General features: G+C 46.3%; 1 protein-coding gene across 1 annotated transcript; it reads left to right on the top strand.

Moving 5' to 3' along the window:
• The first annotated feature begins 1408 nt into the window (after window positions 1–1408).
• Window positions 1409–18208, top strand: LOC104273918 (S-adenosylmethionine mitochondrial carrier protein-like). The gene is made up of 5 exons (XM_009869397.1): window positions 1409–1678; window positions 3919–3988; window positions 12198–12262; window positions 13577–13650; window positions 18112–18208. The coding sequence occupies exons 1-5, from the start codon at window positions 1409–1411 to the stop codon at window positions 18206–18208; spliced, it is 576 nt and encodes a 191-aa protein (XP_009867699.1).
• The last annotated feature ends 331 nt before the right edge of the window (window positions 18209–18539 follow it).

The following is an 18539-nucleotide window of genomic DNA, read 5'->3' as shown; positions in this document are numbered from 1 at the left end:
GACAAGGAGTTGTGTGAACTGATCAGAGGTTACTGTCCATCTGGAGGGCAGGTGTCCAGAACACATGAGGGAGCCCATGTTTGTGGGCACCATGTACTTCCCCCTGTATTTAAAGGCTGTGGTAATATTTTCTTTGTATTTTTTTTTGTTTCTTTTAGATTGAAAAGCCTTTGGTATATCCTAAGGGACTTTTCCAGTGTGCCTTCTGCCCAGCAGAATGGGGTGTCCTTGTATTCTCAGTATCAAAAGAGCTAAATAATGTTTGTGGTGAGAAGGAGAGGACACTGACCTATGGGATAGTGTGAAATGGGCTCGTTTGGAAGAAAAGTAAGGCTCTGCCCACATATAAAACTTGACCCTTCTCTGTGAACATTATCCCTGTGAATAACTGGAAATCTGCATTCAGGCTTCCTGCTGTGTCCCATCCCTTGAGGACACACCCGCTGTATGGCTTTACATGGCACAGCAACGCACAGTGAGATTTACATATATATCACATAAAAGTGTTTACAAAAAAAATTAGCATGTGATTGAGCTGGGAAGCTGCAGAGGGCCCCAACTGTACGAGTTTCCATGCGCTTCAGCCAGAAGATTTATTTCCAATTTGTTATTCATAAGGGAAGAGCGAGAGATTGGGATGGGGTCCTTTGAAGTGGAAAACAAAGTCTTCTATTCAGCCTTCAGCTTAATAGAATACACATGACACAGGCTTGGCATGGCGGCCCGCTTTCATGTAATGTGCTCCTTGTCATTTTGCTTTCCTAGGCTGTGAATGCTAGTGGGAACGGGTATTGCCCTGGAAAAGTCTCGTTATCTCCCGCAGAAGGCTGTGGGAGCACGGTGTAAGCAGGTAGGAGCCATTTGGTGATGGTGGTGGGGAACCCAGGCTGATCCAAATGGAATCATAATTCCTGTTTTATGTTTCATATCGCAAGATACGTAGAAAAAGCAGTGTAGTTGCAGGGCTTCTGCAGGCGTTGTGCAGGTGCTTCTGCCCTGTTTGGAGGCCCTGAGCAAGGAGCCGTGACCCACGGGCTCTAAGCCGGGCTCTGACACCCGTCTTCTGTGTGACCTGGGCTCTCACCGTCATCCCCCCGAGTGGAAAGCTCTTCTGAATTTGTGCAGCATCTGTGATGGCAGAGCATGATGTATCACTGCAAATAACCATCCATTCAGAGTCAGTGTATTGGGGAGAGATATATGTGAATCCTGTATTTTTTTCTAGGAACAACACCCTGGATTTACAGTGATCTACAAGCCTCTAGTAGCTTCTGTGCTTTGCTTCATGTTAGTAGTATTAACCACTACGCTCTGTGCAGCACAAAGGCAAGGGTTTTTGAAGAATTTACAAGGCCAACTTACCACAAAGCCCTGTCAATTAGTGAGTCCGTGGGCTATGAGAGGAAACATGTGTGACCTTCGGCACGTCGCCTTGGCCTGCAGCCTGAGTGTGGTTAGAAGGAATTTGGACCAGAGGCCTGCCAGTCCTCTTGGCCCTGTGACACTTATTCCTCCCGACTTCCTCTGGGATGATGTCTTCGCGCCCTGCTTCTCTCGCTCTTCTGCATGTTCAGGTTTGGAACTCTGGGTGAATCGACGAAATCAGAAATGGAAAGAAATGCATGAAGTCATCTCATCCTGCCCTTGCCAGCGCAAGATTATTCCCCACAGTACAGTCGTGAGTGCCTTCTCCAGTCTATTTTTAAATGACTCAAAGGAGAGGGCTTTCCTCTCCTCCCTGGGGAGGCTGGCTCTGCTGTTCAGTAGACCTCACTGGTGGGGAATTTTCTTCCTGTTCTCCAGATTCAATTCTCCTTTTCTCTAATTTAATTGAACTGTTCCTGGCTCCACCCTTCTAAACAACTTTCCGTGTTGCGTGACTGTTGCAAATACCTGTTGTCAGTTTGCAGGCATAGTGTAGGAATTCATCGCCGTTTGCCTTGCTTGGCAAAGGCTCTTTGTGCAGAACTGTACTGGGAAGCCAGCCTTTATCAGAAACTAGATATCAGAGCTACGCACCAAGAAATAAGAATGACCTTTTCCTACTTCTGTGGACAATGCCATTAACATAAAACACTATCGTGACTGAGAATAGGCTGGGCTTCAGGCAAAGCCATGAATGTCTCAACTAATATGCTGGTTTTCCTCTGAGCCCTCCAGTAGGTCTTCCATAGTGCTTTTTTTGGATGACAAAAGTAAGCATTCGGAGTTCTCATGTTTAGTTGTAGATGTATACATGTTTGGAGAATGTTAAATGAAAAAATTCTGTTTTTCTGAATTGGCTCCAGCAGTTAGATTTCTAAATGCTGGCTTTGATTTTGAGGTTTCTTAAGCATCCAAAGTGAAAATGGGTTTTGAAGGTGAGATTTATGCTTCGACGATACCTAGATGCTTTGGAAGGTAGCACCTTTTGTCTTCGGAAGCATGTGCCCTTCATCCAGAAGGGACTGAGTTACAAGAAAACTGTGTGTCCAAAGAGTGTAAGTTATCCCGGAAAATCATCTTATGGGTTTGAAGAATTAGGAATCCCTGTTTATTTATTTATTTATTTATGAGAATGAAAATCAGTTTCTGCTGTGGGGAACAGCAGAATAGAAGCCCCTACTGAAAACACTAGGAAAAGAATGGCTAGCATTAAAGAGACTGAAATCCCGCTAGTGCTTTCGTGCAGCAGAGCTGCAGCTATTTGGCTGTGGCAGGATACCAAAAAACATTGTGGCTGGCCATTGTTGCTTGAACAGTTTGATTTTTAAAACATTCAGCTGAAGTATAACCACCAGCCAAGTTGGAAGAAGCGAGTCACAAGGACAGTGTGTTAAATGAAGAGTCAGCAAATGAGGGAAATGAGTTCTCGTGCCTCGGTGGAACGTGGCTGCACCGCAGACCAGGAACCCGAGAGCTGTATCTCAGCCTAGCACAGCTATAGGGTTCCTTGTAAGAAAATTGTATGGTATAGAAGTAATACAGTGTCAAAAAGAATGAGATGGTGTCACAGCTATAAAATATAATTACTGATTTCTCTGTGGTGGGCCATGGATCCCATCCCTTTTTGCTCAGTGTTGATCCTCACCTCATAAACCAGAAACTTCTCCTCTGGAGAACTTCCAGGGCTGAGCTTTGAAGGAGCTGAGAAAGGGGTGACAGAGGAGTGGAGGAGGAGAGAACAAAGTGACCGTAGCTGTTTGCCTTTGGTGTTGATCAGGCTCCTCAAACTTTGACGTGATTCTCGAGAGGTGTTTCTGAAGGCACCGTTCTTGTTGGTCTTTTTAAACGTGCGTGTTTAGGTGGTGCTGCGAGTTACTGGATGGAGCGTGATGTGTGGGAGCGGTGGGGAGGAGGAGGGTGTGTGGTCCCTAATGACACTGAGTGAAAAACAGATACACCTGCTTTGGGGTATAATGGGAGTGATAAGAGTAATTTCTTAATGATGGGGTTTTTTGGGGAGTGCGATGGGAAGGGTTGATTTAGGAGATGTAGGGGAGCAAACAGACTTCTGTCTCGCTGTGCTGAGGACTGTTCTCTTTAAATGGGAGCGTTTGGTACATCTGGGCTGAACTGATACAGGTTCTTGCATGCCACCTCCCTGCTCAGTGTTTAGTTTTGCGCTGTTTTATCTGCCAAAAAGAAAACAAATTCACAAAATATTTTCAAAGTTGCATGGCCACAGGCTTAAATACATACATATGTAATCCCTGAAAGCAATTTGCTTCAAGCCTTCCTCAGCTCCAGACATCTTTCTCACTCCATCTGCTCGTTCGAGTACACAAGTTCCTTGGGAAAAATCACTTATTACATCACTGAAAAATGCCACAAAAATAGCTTTTCACTTAAGTTCCCATCCTCAGAGTTAACTCACATGAGGATCAGATAGATTCAAACATTTAATAACTTTTTATTTTCCTTTCTCTTTAAACACAGGATCTCTGGTCATGGAAGCAGGGTCACGTGGTGGATTCTTGGCAGTCAGCAGTCTGTGGAGCTTTTGCAGGTGCAGAGGATTATATGTTATACTGGGAAAGACTAAAGAAGAAAGGGAAAAATGTGCAAATCTGTTAAGTATAGCAGAACAACATTCCTTTGTAATTCAAGTTTGTTTAGAAGAAAACGGATCCAGTTGTTGTTTGGAAGTACGAAAGACAGCAAAGGAAAGAGAAGGGGGAAAAAAAAAAGACTCAAACAAGGTGTCTGTTTGAAAGACAACCAATTTGTTTTTGACAAATTTCTGTTATTTAGAAACCGGGGGCTTGTCAGTCAGGCTTTGCGATTATTTCAAAGTTGATTTGTAAAATCCTTGTCCAGGAGAAACTTTGCTTGGGTGGGGGTTTGTGCAGCTGTCTGCTCTGAGCACTTCCCCAGGGGTTGAAGCGATTGCAGCGAGAGGCCGTGATTCACCATTCATGTGACAGCTCTGACAGCCTTGTAGATTAACTCGAGTCAGGAGAGCAGAGGCTAGCACTGCACAGCCTGGAGGCAAAAGCCTTCCGCAGCAAAAAAAGACAGAGCACGAAACATCTGGGCAATCTCCAGACACCAGAACAAGAATAAAGAGTGGCAGAATACAATACTGCACTATTTATTACCAAAGATGCCAAAAGTTAATTGAATTCTTCAGTAGGCTTCTTGCTTGATTTTAGCCTACTGTAGTTGTTTCAAAAAAAAAAAAGGGGGGAGAAAAAAATCAATTAATGACTCATCAGTATAGCTGACAAGTTTGAGGGAGGAGAAATTCAACTGTCTTAATAGAAAAAACAGATTAGTAGTTAAGAGATGGATAGCCAGAGCTTTTCCCCAAGGAGCTAAAATACATTTTGAGATTCCAAACCAGTAACAGAATATGTGGAAAAAATAAATCCTGTTTAAAGAGAAATTATAGCGTTGCTTGAAATAGAGATTATCAAAAGCAAAGCTTGTTCTTTGATGACTTACAAAATCAGAGCCATTACATGGCATGTAAATTTTCTTTTAAGCTCTGTTAGGGGAATTGAAGTATTAATAGCAGCAGACAGAATTCCAGCAGAGACTGAGGCTTCGTTTTGCTGGGTGCTGTAACTGTGTGACTGAGAGAAGGGAGTGTGGCTGTAGCTGCACACAGTTTAGCAGAGGGGGCATGTGAGCTGTGAGGGAATGGCTTAGGTAGAATTGATTCCATTTGGGGGCAGAGGGGATATTTTAGATGATCTCTTGTGTTCTTGTCTAGCTGTATTTTCTATGTTTATGTGATGGGAAGGGAGTTTTATACTGCTTAAAATTCAGCCTACTGTTGGATTTTACACTGACTTCATCTAATCAGTGCAAACAAAATCAGCAATTGAAGCAGATCTTAAATTTTTGTTTTGAAACAAATCAAGCTATCAGACTGAAAATGCTTTAAAATGCAATCTGTACGTCTGCAGGTGTGATTGAGGATCATTAATTAACTCTGTTGATTTTTTTTACAGTCATATTGATACACAAACTGTGTTGAGGCATGTTCAGAGAGCTGGAAAGGTTATCTGATTTACCCAAGGCCTTGCAGAGTAATTTCCTGAAGTCCAATTTGGTGCCTTAATTGGAAATCTAGACTAGTGCCTGCATTTCCTTCTCTCCATGTCTTGATTCTGACCAGTAGTGCTTGGACTGGCTACTGTTTGATGGACGTTCAGCAGTGTCTGCTGGCTTTTTAGCAGAAATACTGCAGAAGCAGCTTCCAGGGACATGGTTATGCATGAACACTTCACTGCCCTTTGGCGGACACTGGGGAGACCGGAGGCTCTGGGCTGGAGGAGACACCAGGTCCTGGAGCCGCACCGAGACTTCCAGCTCCACGGTGGTGGTAGATGATGTCTCGTGGGACCTGTCTTCGCAGGATCTGTTCTTCACGCACAATCCTTGCAGAGCTGGAGTATTGTTTTGTAGATCGTGTTGTAATTGGTCATGATGAATATTCTCTGGGTTATCCCACCAGTTTCACTTCCTCCAGCCTGATTTTCCTTCTCCATTCCTTGTTTCCCTGTTTTTTCCTTTTCACCAGCAGTTATTTTAAACTTCCGTTGTTACGTGTCCTTTGGGGACCTGCTTCAAAACTCACCTGGTTCAACTCTCTTTGGATCAGAACCTCCCCCTTCCAACTCCATTGCCTCCCTCTGCAAGGCATGTCATGGGGAGATCCTGCATGGATCTAATCTGGTACCGCATTCATTCTATTTCACTGAAAATATTTAGCCTTCTTGCTGAATGGAGGCAGTGGAAAAACAATTTCCTGCTTTGTAAAGAATGGATTCCACAGTTAAAAATTATTAACTACCTACATATAGCTTCAAACAAGGAAGGAAAAACAAAAAAAGACCAAACTATGCCTTTCTTTCCAGCCCTCCAAAAAATAATCAAGACGTCGTAAGATGGACGTGTGCATCCCAGTCATTTAAAATCATGTAAATCATATAAACCTTAAAAGGAGATTATCCAAAAAACAACCTTTAAACACAGAGGTCCTGTTAAATGCCACCATGGTAATAGTGGGATATTGAAATCGCACAGACATGCTTTTCTCCTGTGTTCTTTGCTTGAATTCAGTACTTACTAAAAATATGTTAGAGGTCCTGAGGGGCAGGGTAATAGGCTGAAACCAACTGAAAGAAAAGTCCTGTTTGGCTTCCCTTTATGGCACACACACACCTAGATGTTTGTGTGCGTTGGTTAGTTCCTAGCTAAATCATAATTGCTTATTTGGTAAAGACAGAACAAAGAGCGACAAGAAGTTGAATTCCATCCCCAGTGCCTGTGAAAAGGCAGCGATTTCAGCCCAAATGCTGTGAGAGGCCCAGCTCCTCCTTGTTGAGCACACGCGTGTAAGATGTATGTATGAGATCCATGGGCTTTTTATAGAAACATAATAGGCGTGACCATAAATATCAGAGATTTGGAATCCTCTGTGTCTCATCTGTTAATGATTAATCCCTGGAGACCTTGTCCAGCTTTGTCATCGTCTCTGGTGTGTTAACTACAGGAGATATTTGGAGCAGTTGGGGAGTGAGAGAAGGTGGTATCTGAGCAGCCAGTGGGGAGGACCCTGAGGGTAGATCTAGGGGATATTTTATGGCTGAGGTTGTGCTTGAACCAAACCTGGCCTCGTGTCTGAGCTGTTTGGACACCAACCCAGACCTGGGCACAGGCTTTGGCAGGAAGCATGTCCCCACGTTTGTGGTTGCACTCCCTGCTCAAGTCTTCTCTGGGCTTAGGCTGCCTGGTGGCACCTCTGCACCCCAGCCCTGTGCTGCCCTGGGACAGGCTGTACCGGGAGAGTGTCTGTGTGGGTGTTGTGTATCCTCCATGGAAGGGGGCCGGTGGCAAAGTGATCCTGGCACTGGGTAGTAGCTCTTGGGAAGGCACAGTACTGCCTTGGAGCAGCGAGGCGATCTCCAGCTCATCAAAGAACCCAAGTGTCCGATTAATGGGATTGCAAGTTGCCTCTGTTAAAGACGCCTTCTTTCTCCCCAGGGTAAAAGAAGTGTGGCCTAACGTTAATAATTAATGCTCTGTGTTGACAAAATCACTGAGAGTGGAGGTGCAAGTCTAGTGAATAATAAAGCACTAACGAGAGCTTTTTGCACATTAACAGGGAAGACTTCCCATCACTTTTGTTTTGATCTAATCAGCTCTGACAAGATTACACACTGTGTCTAAAAGCCTCTTTAACTCTATAGCTCTTAATAAATTTTTGAGTAGCTCTGAAGATTTCCCTGCAGACTACTTGGACCGTGTTTCTAGCACAGAATTGGTTAAATTGCTGGAGGAACAGTGCTTTGCCCCTTGGTGTTTCTCCTGAAATTTTAAGAGGTTCTTGGGTCACTTTGCTCTACCATTGGCAGGTGGTGTTCCCACAGTGATAAAGAATAAACTTCCTCTTAAAAAAATTTAACATGATATCGATAATATAGAAGTTCAAATAAGAACTGATTGATTGAAGAATTCTGAAAAAGACTATTTGTGAACTTGGAAATCAGTCAGTGCAGGAGGATGCTGTGGGATTCGGTGTTGGATCTGTGTGACTCGTTTTTTCAACTCAGATTTGGGATTCAGTTCCAGGAATCAGTCCTGGGTAACCTTCAGATATTAATGCAGAAAATAGTAAGGAAGACAGTACTATTGCTGTACTATTGTACAGCTTAGCCTGGATTTTTTTCTTTGCCTGAGGTGAGGTAATTCAAACACAGTTATTAATTAAGTGCAAGTTCCCATCTCTCAAAACGAACTTGACCTACTGAACTGGGCTTGTGTTGCAGAAGAGTGCCAGGGGTCTGGCTAGATCACAGAAACGCAGAATCAGGAGGAGCCCCTGTGTGATGGCCAGAAGGGTTTCCTGAACCCTTTAGAAATGGTGAGAAATTAAAATGATACAGAGAAAAAAAATAATACAGGGACTGAAAAGAAACTAGCCTTTCCTTCCTAGGAATTTTATTTGAGGGGTGTGTCAAAGCATGTGTGAAACATTTTCCTATAGCAGCAGCAAATTCTGCAGGCAGCCACCTTACAGCAGGGACCTAGAGTTGTATTTTGCTGTCAGGTGAGGTATGTCATAGAATCCTAGACTGGCCTAGGCTGGAAGGGACCTTAGAGATCATCTAGTCCAACCTCCCTGTCATGGGCAGGGACACCTCTCAACCAGATCATGATACTCCAGGCTGCATCCAACTTGGCCTTGAACACCTCCAGGGAGGGGGCAGCCACAACATCTCTGGGCAATTTATCCCAAAGTCTTGCCGCCCTCGTACTGAAGAATTTCTTCCTAAGGTCTAATCTAAATCTATTCTCCCCCAACTTAAACCCATTTCCCTTTGTCCTATCAGTGGACACTCTTGTAAAAAGTCCCTCCCCAGCCTTCCTGTAGGTTCCCTTCAGGTATTGGAAGGCAGCTCTTAGGTCCCCCCAAAGTCTTCTCTTTTCAAGACTGAACAGTCTCAGCTACTGCAGCCTGTCCTCATAGTAGAGCTGCTCCAGCCCCTGGATCATCCTTGTGGCCTCCTCTGAACACGCTCCAACAGATCCACGTCCCTCTTATGGTGGGGGCACCAGAACTGGACGCAGTATTCGAGGTGGGGTCTCACAAGAGCAGAGAAAAGGGGGATCATCGCCTCTCTTGATACATCCCAGGATGCGGTTGGCCTTCTGGGCTGCATGAGCGCCCTGCCGGCTCATGTTGAGCTTCTCGTCTATCAACACCCCTAAATCCTTCTCTTCAGGGCTACTTTCTATGTTCTAATGCTTCTCAATTTTTATTTGCATATGTCAGCTAAAATGGGTAAGAAATACCAGCTAGAGCCTAGGAGAATATCTTAAGTCTTCAAGACTTTATTCTTATGGCCAAATAAAGGTAAATCATTCTCTGCAGATGTCTGTCACTAGCACTTCCATCAAGAATTGGTCACTGGGAAATTGTGAGTAGTAGAGGGATTTTCTGTTTAACACCCTGAGCTTGGTAAAATTTTGCTGCTCAGCTCACATATGAATGTAGTGCCCATTGTAACTTCTTGGAAGGCGGGTGATGAATTTTCCACTACAGTCAACTAGAGTAGGTGGGACTGAGCAGGACCTTGCTTGTGCTGTTGCCTGTTCTCAGATACCTGTGTCGTAATGTTGGAGAGGTCACTCTAAATTTACCTTGCATGTTTAGGGTTAAGGCTGGAGCAAATTCATTTTGTCAGACTTGCTGCCTTCAGTAAAATGTAGTTCCCAACAAATGCTAGCTTTAATCTTGTGTTTTTGTCAAGCATATACAAATTTGCATTTAATTTATCTGCTGTCCTGCTGCTTGTTGTGCTTATGAAGCATTTTATTGTTGCTGTTGTCATTCTAAATTGATTGGTAAATCTGTACCAAATACTTTCCAGTGATGGAAAATGAAACATTGAAATATTAATAACAAAAGAGTCTGTGGAATCCAGATGTGAGCTGGGGAAAAATGAAAACCAATCAGCCTCGATTAAACCTTTCAGATAAGGATTGGGGAACATCACATCAGGATAGATTGTGCTTGTTCTAATCGCTTGTGTCAGCCAAGATTGAAGCTTCTGCCAATAAGAAACTGTTAGAAACAAATGCATAAAAAAATTACAGGGATCTGATAAGGGAAATAAGTTAGCCTGATTAAAGTGTTACCATCAACTCTCTGGCTGAGTGATGCACAGAGATTTTTTCTGCCTGATGCGGGCCTGACAGCCATGTGGTTCGCTGTTTAATTTTATCTTGGTCCATGGACAAAGGAAGGACTTCTACATCCAGACTCGTAAAGCCACTATTTTCCATGGAGATTATTTTTACTGTTCTAAAAATACATTGCTGACATGAGTCCTGAATTTTCTATCCAGACGGTTCTCTCAAAGCCTTTGGGTCACTTACTCAAAAACTGGCTCATGATAAAAAGATTTCTGACCTTAAAGAAGGTCCAAGAATGGGATGGAATTTAGTTTTAACTTGCTTATAGTTTCTGCTTCAGCTTCTTGAATACAGCCCATTTTTCTGCTTCTTGGTGAGGTATCACTGCTAGAAAGCTTCCGGCAGCGTGAACCAGATGGGCCAACCTTACGTGAGCAGAAGCTGCTCCTAAACCTGGAGTTTTGGACTGTTTGCTGACTCGCCTTGTCTGCTGGTCTTATTTGAGATCCAAGGGACTGCACATGGGCCTTACCACAACTCCAGAGCTGTCACGGGACATTTCTTAATTAACTGTAAGAAGCCAACATAGAGTGCCAGCTGGCCTGACTTCCTTTCTGACATAAAGCAGGGTTTTAATATGTTAAACCTAAGGTGGTTGAGAGAGGGAGGTGCAGGTAGAAAAAACGAGCCAGTGGGGGAAGATGGATTTTTTCATTACTTTACAGATTTTAGAAGAAACACTTTTCCCCTCTCCCATCCCAAGAAAAGACATAAATTTTTCTACATTCCATAAAACTTGGAACAGAAAAATAGATTATTTTTAGCTTATTCCCTGGGTACTGTGTAGGCTTCAGTTTTTGGAGTCACTTTGTTCCCTGTTGTACTAGATACAGGATTTATACAAGCTCCAGAAGAAAAAACAGGAGGAAGAAGAAGGACAGACTGCAGAACAACTCTCTCTCTTTTCTTCCCCCTTTACTTCCCTTTCTTTTTTTTTACTTACTGCTGGCTGCCTTCTGCATTTGAAAAGGTTCCTTCACTTTGGCTCTTCCTCAACATGATTTTCTTGCTTGAAATATTGTGAACAGAGGAGGGAGAGAGAGATTAGAGTTAATTTTAGGATGGGGAAATGAGGCAAAGGGAATAAGATTCTGGGAGAAAATGCCACAAAGCTGGTCCCTAGGTAGCACAAGAGGCCAGACTGTAGCCGCAGGGTTAAAATAGGAAGACAGACACACACACGTTCTGGGTGAGACGTGCAGATGGGTAAGCTGAAGATTTCTGGCTTTCAGGAGGAAAGCCACACCTGAGCTGGCTGTTCCAAGTGGAAGTAATGACCTCCACAGATGAAGTTTGGGAGTGATTAGAGAGAATAAAAATGCCCGTGAGGGGAAGATGGCACTTGTGGCTGCAGACTTCTGGCAGTTTCTAAAGACTCTTGGGTAGCTTCACATTTGTGTTATCCAAAACGGAGCTGATTTCATTCTTTGGGAGATGAGCTCCATCCCTAACACTGACCTATTTTTTTTCCTTGAAACAGAGTCCTAGATCTAACAGTTGAAGTCCAGATCCAGCCTGTCAGTCTCTTGGGGATAGCTTTGCCCATGAAGGATGTTCCAGATGCAGAGCATCTTTCCTCTGTGCCTGTCTAGCGTTTGAATGGTCAGACTTTAATTCTGAAGGCAGAACACAGTGTGACAAGCTTATTTACCTTCCTTTCAGACTTGCCTGCAGATGTTGGAAGTGAAATCCAATATCCTTACGACCTTCACATGTTCATACACATCCAGAGTCCAAAACAAAAGGACAGTAGCCTCCATGGGGATGGTTGAATTTACAGTTAACTGGTACAGAGCTGTGCCCTTAAGTCAACATGCAGGAATAAAACACTCTGTGTCCGTGTACAGACCTTTGACAAATGTACCTGGACTCTGACGTGAGGAAACACGTTGTCCAGGCATTAATAGTGGAGCAGTGTTGACCACAGCCATGGGACTTACAGGCAGTGTGGCGTTCGTGTTCATCTGACAATGTCTCACTTGTGTTTGGTATTTTATTTTGCTCAGGTGGATTTGCAGCTGCAGTCACCACACCTCTTGATGTAGCGAAGACGAGAATTATGTTGGCAAAGGTAAGAGCGAAGGAGGCCAGCAGACACACAGGTGAATGGCTCGGGTAGTTCCAGGGTTTCTGTATGGTCATTACAGAATGAAATCCAGCACTATTAGTGATGATTTCTGCTCTTGTGGTCAAAGGCAGGATTAGATGTGAACAGGCACTGCACGCAGAACTAATGAAATCATTGTGTCCTTTCCCAGAATTGTTGTCTGAGAGGGTCTTGTGCTCGTCCAAGACTTCCAGAGTCTTATGCAGTGTCTTTAGGAGAAAATCGTAGCAGAGTCAGACACCCAAAGTTTAAACTGCCCATCGGGGATTTATTCCTGGCTTTTTGATAAATGTTGAGCTTGAAAGTGTGTGTGTCTTTTCTGAAGAGGACTTCACGCTGGATTTTCCATCCTAAAATTTTGAGCCACAGAGATTGTGGTGGCTTATATCTTCCAGCCAGGGCAGAAGGAAGATTACTTGTAATATCAGTAATTAAATTGCTAATAAGTCTCGTGTTCCCATCATCATCCTGCTGACCTTCAGCAGGCAGATGTTCCTAAAGCCTTTCCCTGCCCTGAAAAGGGCTGTGGTGTTGGTGAAGGTCAGGCATCCTGCAGCTTCTATATGTGTTTTTTTACCCAGTTGCTCATGTTTCTTGGTAACGACATGAACCTCTTCAGCCGAGCCACACGTGTCTGAGCTCACCACGTTGCTCTGTGGCGTGTCTCTCGCTGCTGGGTGTTGTGCATGCTGCACCTTCTTCACCTTTGGATAGTGTGGGTGACAAATCTGTAGGAACTGGGTTTTGCTTTATGTCTGCTGCCTACCAGGTCAGCATTGGTAAGGGAACAACAGTGTTCTGAGGTGTGCCGACACTATTCGAAGACTATGTGTCTTTATAATAGTCATCTCACACAAACTAGATCATGTGTGTTATTTAATTGTGTGCGGTGCTGCTGTTTGTTCTCTGCTTTGCACTTAAGGCAATTTTCGTGTGCAATATGTTACTTGTAGGGTTTTTTTAAAGTCAATCTCAAGGCTGCCGTCCTCTTGCAGTGAGTAGCTCTTGCAGTGCGAAGGGACTGGATACCCAGTTCTGAATTCTGAACTAACCCGTTCTGTGATCTTGGAGTGATTGTTTTGTTCTTCTGTGCCTTGGTTTCCCTTCCTGCCCTTTGTCTCATTCCTGGAGACAAAGAGCTTTTGCCTGTGCCTGGGCTGAGGAGGTCATTAGGATGTCTGTAATTCCTGTAAAGTAGCACTAACTAGGGACAGGGAGCGCAGTAAGTAACTAAACCACTCTGCCAACAGATTTCAACTCTCTCTTTCTGTGGTGCAGGCTGGTTCCAGCAACGCTAGTGGGAATGTTCTGACTGCTCTCCGTGGCATCTGGAGGACACAAGGCCTGTCAGGGTAAGGATGTGCTGCATCTCGGGTGTTGTATCTCTGTGTATGTCGGGGCAGGAGAGGACGGGATGATCTGCTTATATTTAAATACAGAAGAGACTTTCAGTTGCTGTACACGTGTCCAGGGAGCAGCTCTCAGGTGCCTGAGAATGAGTCCCTCCAGGGAGGTCTGGTGTCCTCACCGTAGCGCTGGCTGGGAGCAGTGTCCAGGGGAGAGCACAGAAACGGGACATTACTGGGAGTAGATCCGGGGTACAATCTCTGAATGTAGCTCCAGGCTTGAGGCGAAAGTGACTTTATGTTTAGTAACCTGTGATGGACTTTTCTCTATGAAGATGTGAATTTGGGTTTTGTATCCGTTTAAAGTTGAGGCACCCACATCTTGCAGCAGTGAGTACCGCAGTTTCATCTTGAGGCGTGTGAATCTGCCCCTCCTGAGGTGTCAGGGAAGGCCAGCATGGCAGCCATCTCCTCCTGGCCATGTCCTACCAATTTTAAAAAACCATCAAGGTCTCCTCTGTTCTTTTATATTCACTGTTCTTGCTGTGAAGTACGATGGGAGCAGGAGATGCCAGCGTGGTGCTGCCTGTAGGGACAAGCTGAAGCAGCTTCTCTGAGGTCGTGAATTCGGTCTCTTAACTGCCTCACTTTGCCCAGTCCTGAGATGGAGAATTACTCTTCTGTTGTGAACAAAAAGTCCTCTGCTAGCATTTGTAGAACATTTTGAGGTGTCACGAACTTGTAAATTGTTATTCCTTTTTGGAGACATGCTTCATTTATGCTACCTTGTCCTCTCTGAGTGTGTGGCTCATACCAGTTATTGGCTTCTTAAATAACTCCTCCAGTCCATGACGTTCAGCCTGTGTTTCCTTTGGTAGGGCTTGTGTCCCACCTGCACTTGGCCTGGAAGACAAACAGTGGCTTTTTTTGAAGCTTTTCTTGGGGATTTTTGCTGTCATTTCTCATAGGTTTTTAATCCATTTGATGTGGCCGATACTTTCAGGGCACTGTTTTAACATTTGTAAAGTGTTGCTCGAAGCAGCACTCACATCGCAGCTTTGTGGGGGGCAGTTTTCTCTTAACATCTGATCTCTGCTCACCCAGCTCATAAAAGTTCAATCCTCTTTCTACACATGTGGGAAATAATTCAAAACAAATTGCAGGAAGTTCCTGAACACCGATTCCAGGAAGACGTCCAGCTGTGCCCTCCGGCAGCACTTAGAGATGGGTTGTCTCAGGTTGGCTCTTGGAGATGATGGGGTGACCTGGTGTTGGATGAGTTTTGGGTCCTACACGGCTTGGTGGATTCTAGGGCGTGTTTTGAAAGGGACTGGGAGAAGCGAGGCCACATCTGCTGCCGACGGCAGTTGAGCTCTGAGGGGTGTGAAGAGGCTTGGGTTTGGCTGGAGAAACCTCCTCCTTTCCCCAGCCAGCAGCAGAAAGTAAAAATCTATGTTTGTGTTCTTTCAGGGTGTTTCAGCAGTGCCCTTTAGTTCTAAATGATCCAAAATTAAACTCTGCCTAAAGATAGTACCCATGGCCTAGGACCAAAGGGAACACAGTTTGATTGAAATCAAAACAATAAGCGATCTGGAGAAAAAGTAACATGCAAAGGAGGCCAAGCTGCGTCAGCTGCAAGGAAAAGGAAGAAAGTCTTGGGAAAAATAAACGCAGGGGCTGCCATGCCTGCTGCCAATTATAAATCTATTAATCAAAAACAATAAAAATGTCGGACTTTTTTGGCCAGTTGCAACATAAAATGATTTATGGCTCCTCTAATAAATCTCGTACTTGAAGAAGAGGAATTCTGAAGGCAGAAAGACGCTTATTGCCACCTTATTAAAACCAGAGCGCAGGGCTTAGCTTCCTGGTCTGCACCTAGTAAATCCCTCCGGTTCACGCCAAGAGATTTCACGTCCCTTTCTGTCCAGAGAGAGCCGGGCCGCCACGGGAGGTAGGATAGGGACGAGGTGAGCGGATCCGTGCACCAGTTTGTTCTCGGTGGTGGAGCAGAGGAGCCATCACATGAAAGCAGGTTTATGTCTCATGTGACTGCTTTTCATGCAAGGAGTTGATGGTGTTGGAAAGCCACAGATTGAGCCTCATGATTCATGGGTGCAAAAATTGGGGGTTATTTGACCGATAAATCTGGTGTGATGGCTTGTCCCAGGTCATGTGTAGCTGGGGACAGAGCAGCCATTTGTGCTTTTCTCCCGTCAGGGTGGACGTGGCGGGGCACCGTGCTCTGGGGCCTGATCTCCATGATGCTGGTGCCAAAAGCAGCCCCTGTGCCCAGGGCTTGCTGCTTTGCCAAACACGAGCTGCCCGCAGGAGCGAGCTCCGTGCAAAGCTGTAGTCAGATAAAAGCGTTTGTTTTTTCTCGGCATGGCCACCTCTTTGGTCCAGAGCTTAAATTCGAGGTTTTGTGACTGAGCACAACAGGGCCTTTTTCAGCACTGGCCCCTCTAGGCTCTGCCCAGGCCCTGCAGGGCATTTTCCAAAGGCTAACTTCAGAGGTCCTGGTTAGTCTCTGTTGAAAAGAATTTGGGTTGCTGAGTTCTTGCCCCAAAACATCACCTTTGCTGCTAGGACCGTAGGTGTATTGCCAGACTGGGAACCCTGGATGGAAGAGCTGCATCCCAAAGGACATGCCCGCGGCTGGGGAGGGCACATGGTGCATCCAGGCCTTGCCATGGGCTTTGAACACGATTTCCAGATTTTATGATTCCTGTCAAGCTTGTTCGTTGCGTGGCAGGGGAAAGCGTGATGTGTCTGAACCAAAAAGCCGGCGTCTGGTCTTTGCCAGTCACTGACGCGCTGTCGGTGGTGAGGAGACGGAGTGAAGCCCTCCAGCCCTGGGTGCTGGATCCAACCAGTAACCGGGAGAGTTGCTGAAGCAAAAGGGAAAACCCAGGCAAGGGGAGAAGAGTGGCAGGGTGCCAGGTGAAATCTGTGCCAACAGCAAGCACGAACAGCAGACACGTGCACACCAAAGCAGCTTCTGACGGGGCCAGCAGGAAAAAAAACAGTTTATGTCATTTGCTGATGTGGGCAAATGTGGCCCAGCAGGGACCGGTTTGGATCAGGCCTGCAGCAGAGCTCGGCTCTCCGGATTCAGGGCAGCCCTGGAGCCGATTGGTTCTGCCCTCCTGCAGGAGGGAGCCCGCGTGGGTTGGAGAGGCCTCGGGTGGCAGGTGGGGAAGGGAAACTGGGGGGAGCAGGGCCAGGATTCTTGGAAGTGATGGTTGGTAATGGAGGTTGCCAGGGATGCAGCTCCTGGGTAACTCAGTTATCTGCCCCTGTTTGTGTAATAGCTGTGTCTCGAGCGGGCTGGTCTGTAAATGAGTGTCTGCTGCTGCTCCTGTAATGAGGGCTGCCTAATTGGGCGAGAGAAGGATGGTGCGAGAGCGATGCTGTGCCGTAGGATTTACCCTATCGGCGCTCTGTCCGTACATGCCTTGTACAAATTACTCTGTTTTAAAGCTGTCATTATGGTAATAGACCCAATTGCTGTCTAGTAAAGCCATAAAATGTTTCCATCTGCCTGTGTGCTCCAGGCTCCTTAGCAAAGCTCATTACAACAACAACCAGAGTTATTGCAGCCAGAGGTTTCCTCGGCGCAGCACGAGTAGCCGGGCGCGGGCAGGGAGCTCCGGGGTGGCCCTGGGACTGCAGGCGTCTCCCCCGCAGCCTGGTCTCACCGGGGATCGCAGCTTCGTACGTGGACATGCTCGGGCAGGGACCACGCAGCGTCCAGAAAGCTGAGGACAGTAGCGTCCCCACGGAGCTCCGCCAGGTCGTGCTGCAAAGGGCTCCCGCTGTGCGGGCGATGGGTCAGCGGAGGATGCTGAACAGATTCCAGCTTGCAACAAAGGAGGCCTCTAATCCTCTGGGAGGATACACTGGCCTATCCTGAAGGTGTTAAACCAACTGTGAGCTTAGGTGTGTCGAGCTTTGCACGAGTTTCCTCTGCTAACAACTCTTAGGATCAGCACCTGAAGATCGTGGTGGCTGAACCTCCAGCTCCCTTCCCACTGGTCCCTGAAGGACGTTACTGGGAATGAGCTGCTGTGGTGAGCAGGGCTGTCTCTGCGCTGGGGGAGCTCCTGGCAGAGAGAGGGGGAGTCCCTCTGCCACAGCTGGGTGGGGGCGGTGGGGGATGTGACCCTTCCCATCTGCCCGCAGCCCTTCGTGGGGCTGTGTCCGAGCTCCTCCTTCCGCAGTGCGGCCCCGTAGCCTCCTGCACCGTAGCTTCCGTTCCCAAGGAGTGTGGGGAGAGGGGCTGAAAGTCCCAAGGCCTGGTAGTGCTCTGTTAGGGAAGTCCCCACAGGTTCCTCCAGTGAGCAGGGGGGTGGGATTTAAGAAAACCGGACGAGACAATTTTTCTCAGCTTTGTTTTCCAACGCCCCTGTGGCCAGCCATGCAGTGCCCGCTCCTCCTCTGCAACCGCCTTTCCTCTGCCTTCAGCTTGTTCGCAGGTGTTGTCCCACGGATGGCAGCCATCAGCCTGGGAGGCTTCATCTTCCTGGGCACATACGAGAAGACGCGCCAGCTGCTGCTCTGAGCCGGTCCCGCTGGTGTGGCCACCGAAGAGCTGGAGAAGCCCACGAGTCGGAGGAGGAGTCTGTCCACAAACGCAGCCGCCCCTCGCCGTGCCGCTGCAGCTGCTCAGCAGGCCAAGGGCTGCTTTTCACTATTAAGGAAAAGTAAATCCTCCAATAATCTAATTTCCCAAACATGAAATTTTCCCGCATGGAAAGCGAGTGAGGTCATTGCAAGAGTCGTGCCAAAGAAGTCGTGTTTGGGGGGTAAACAGCTAATTGTGGTGGCTGAGGAAGGCGTTATTAGAACTCCTGTGGGGGAAATGTTTTTGCAAACCTGCAGATCGTGGGCTG

This window comes from Apaloderma vittatum, unplaced genomic scaffold (assembly GCF_000703405.1).
Source record: "Apaloderma vittatum isolate BGI_N311 unplaced genomic scaffold, ASM70340v1 scaffold38185, whole genome shotgun sequence".
NCBI classification, from domain to species: domain Eukaryota; kingdom Metazoa; phylum Chordata; class Aves; order Trogoniformes; family Trogonidae; genus Apaloderma; species Apaloderma vittatum.
This window is presented reverse-complemented; position numbering and strand designations above follow the sequence as displayed.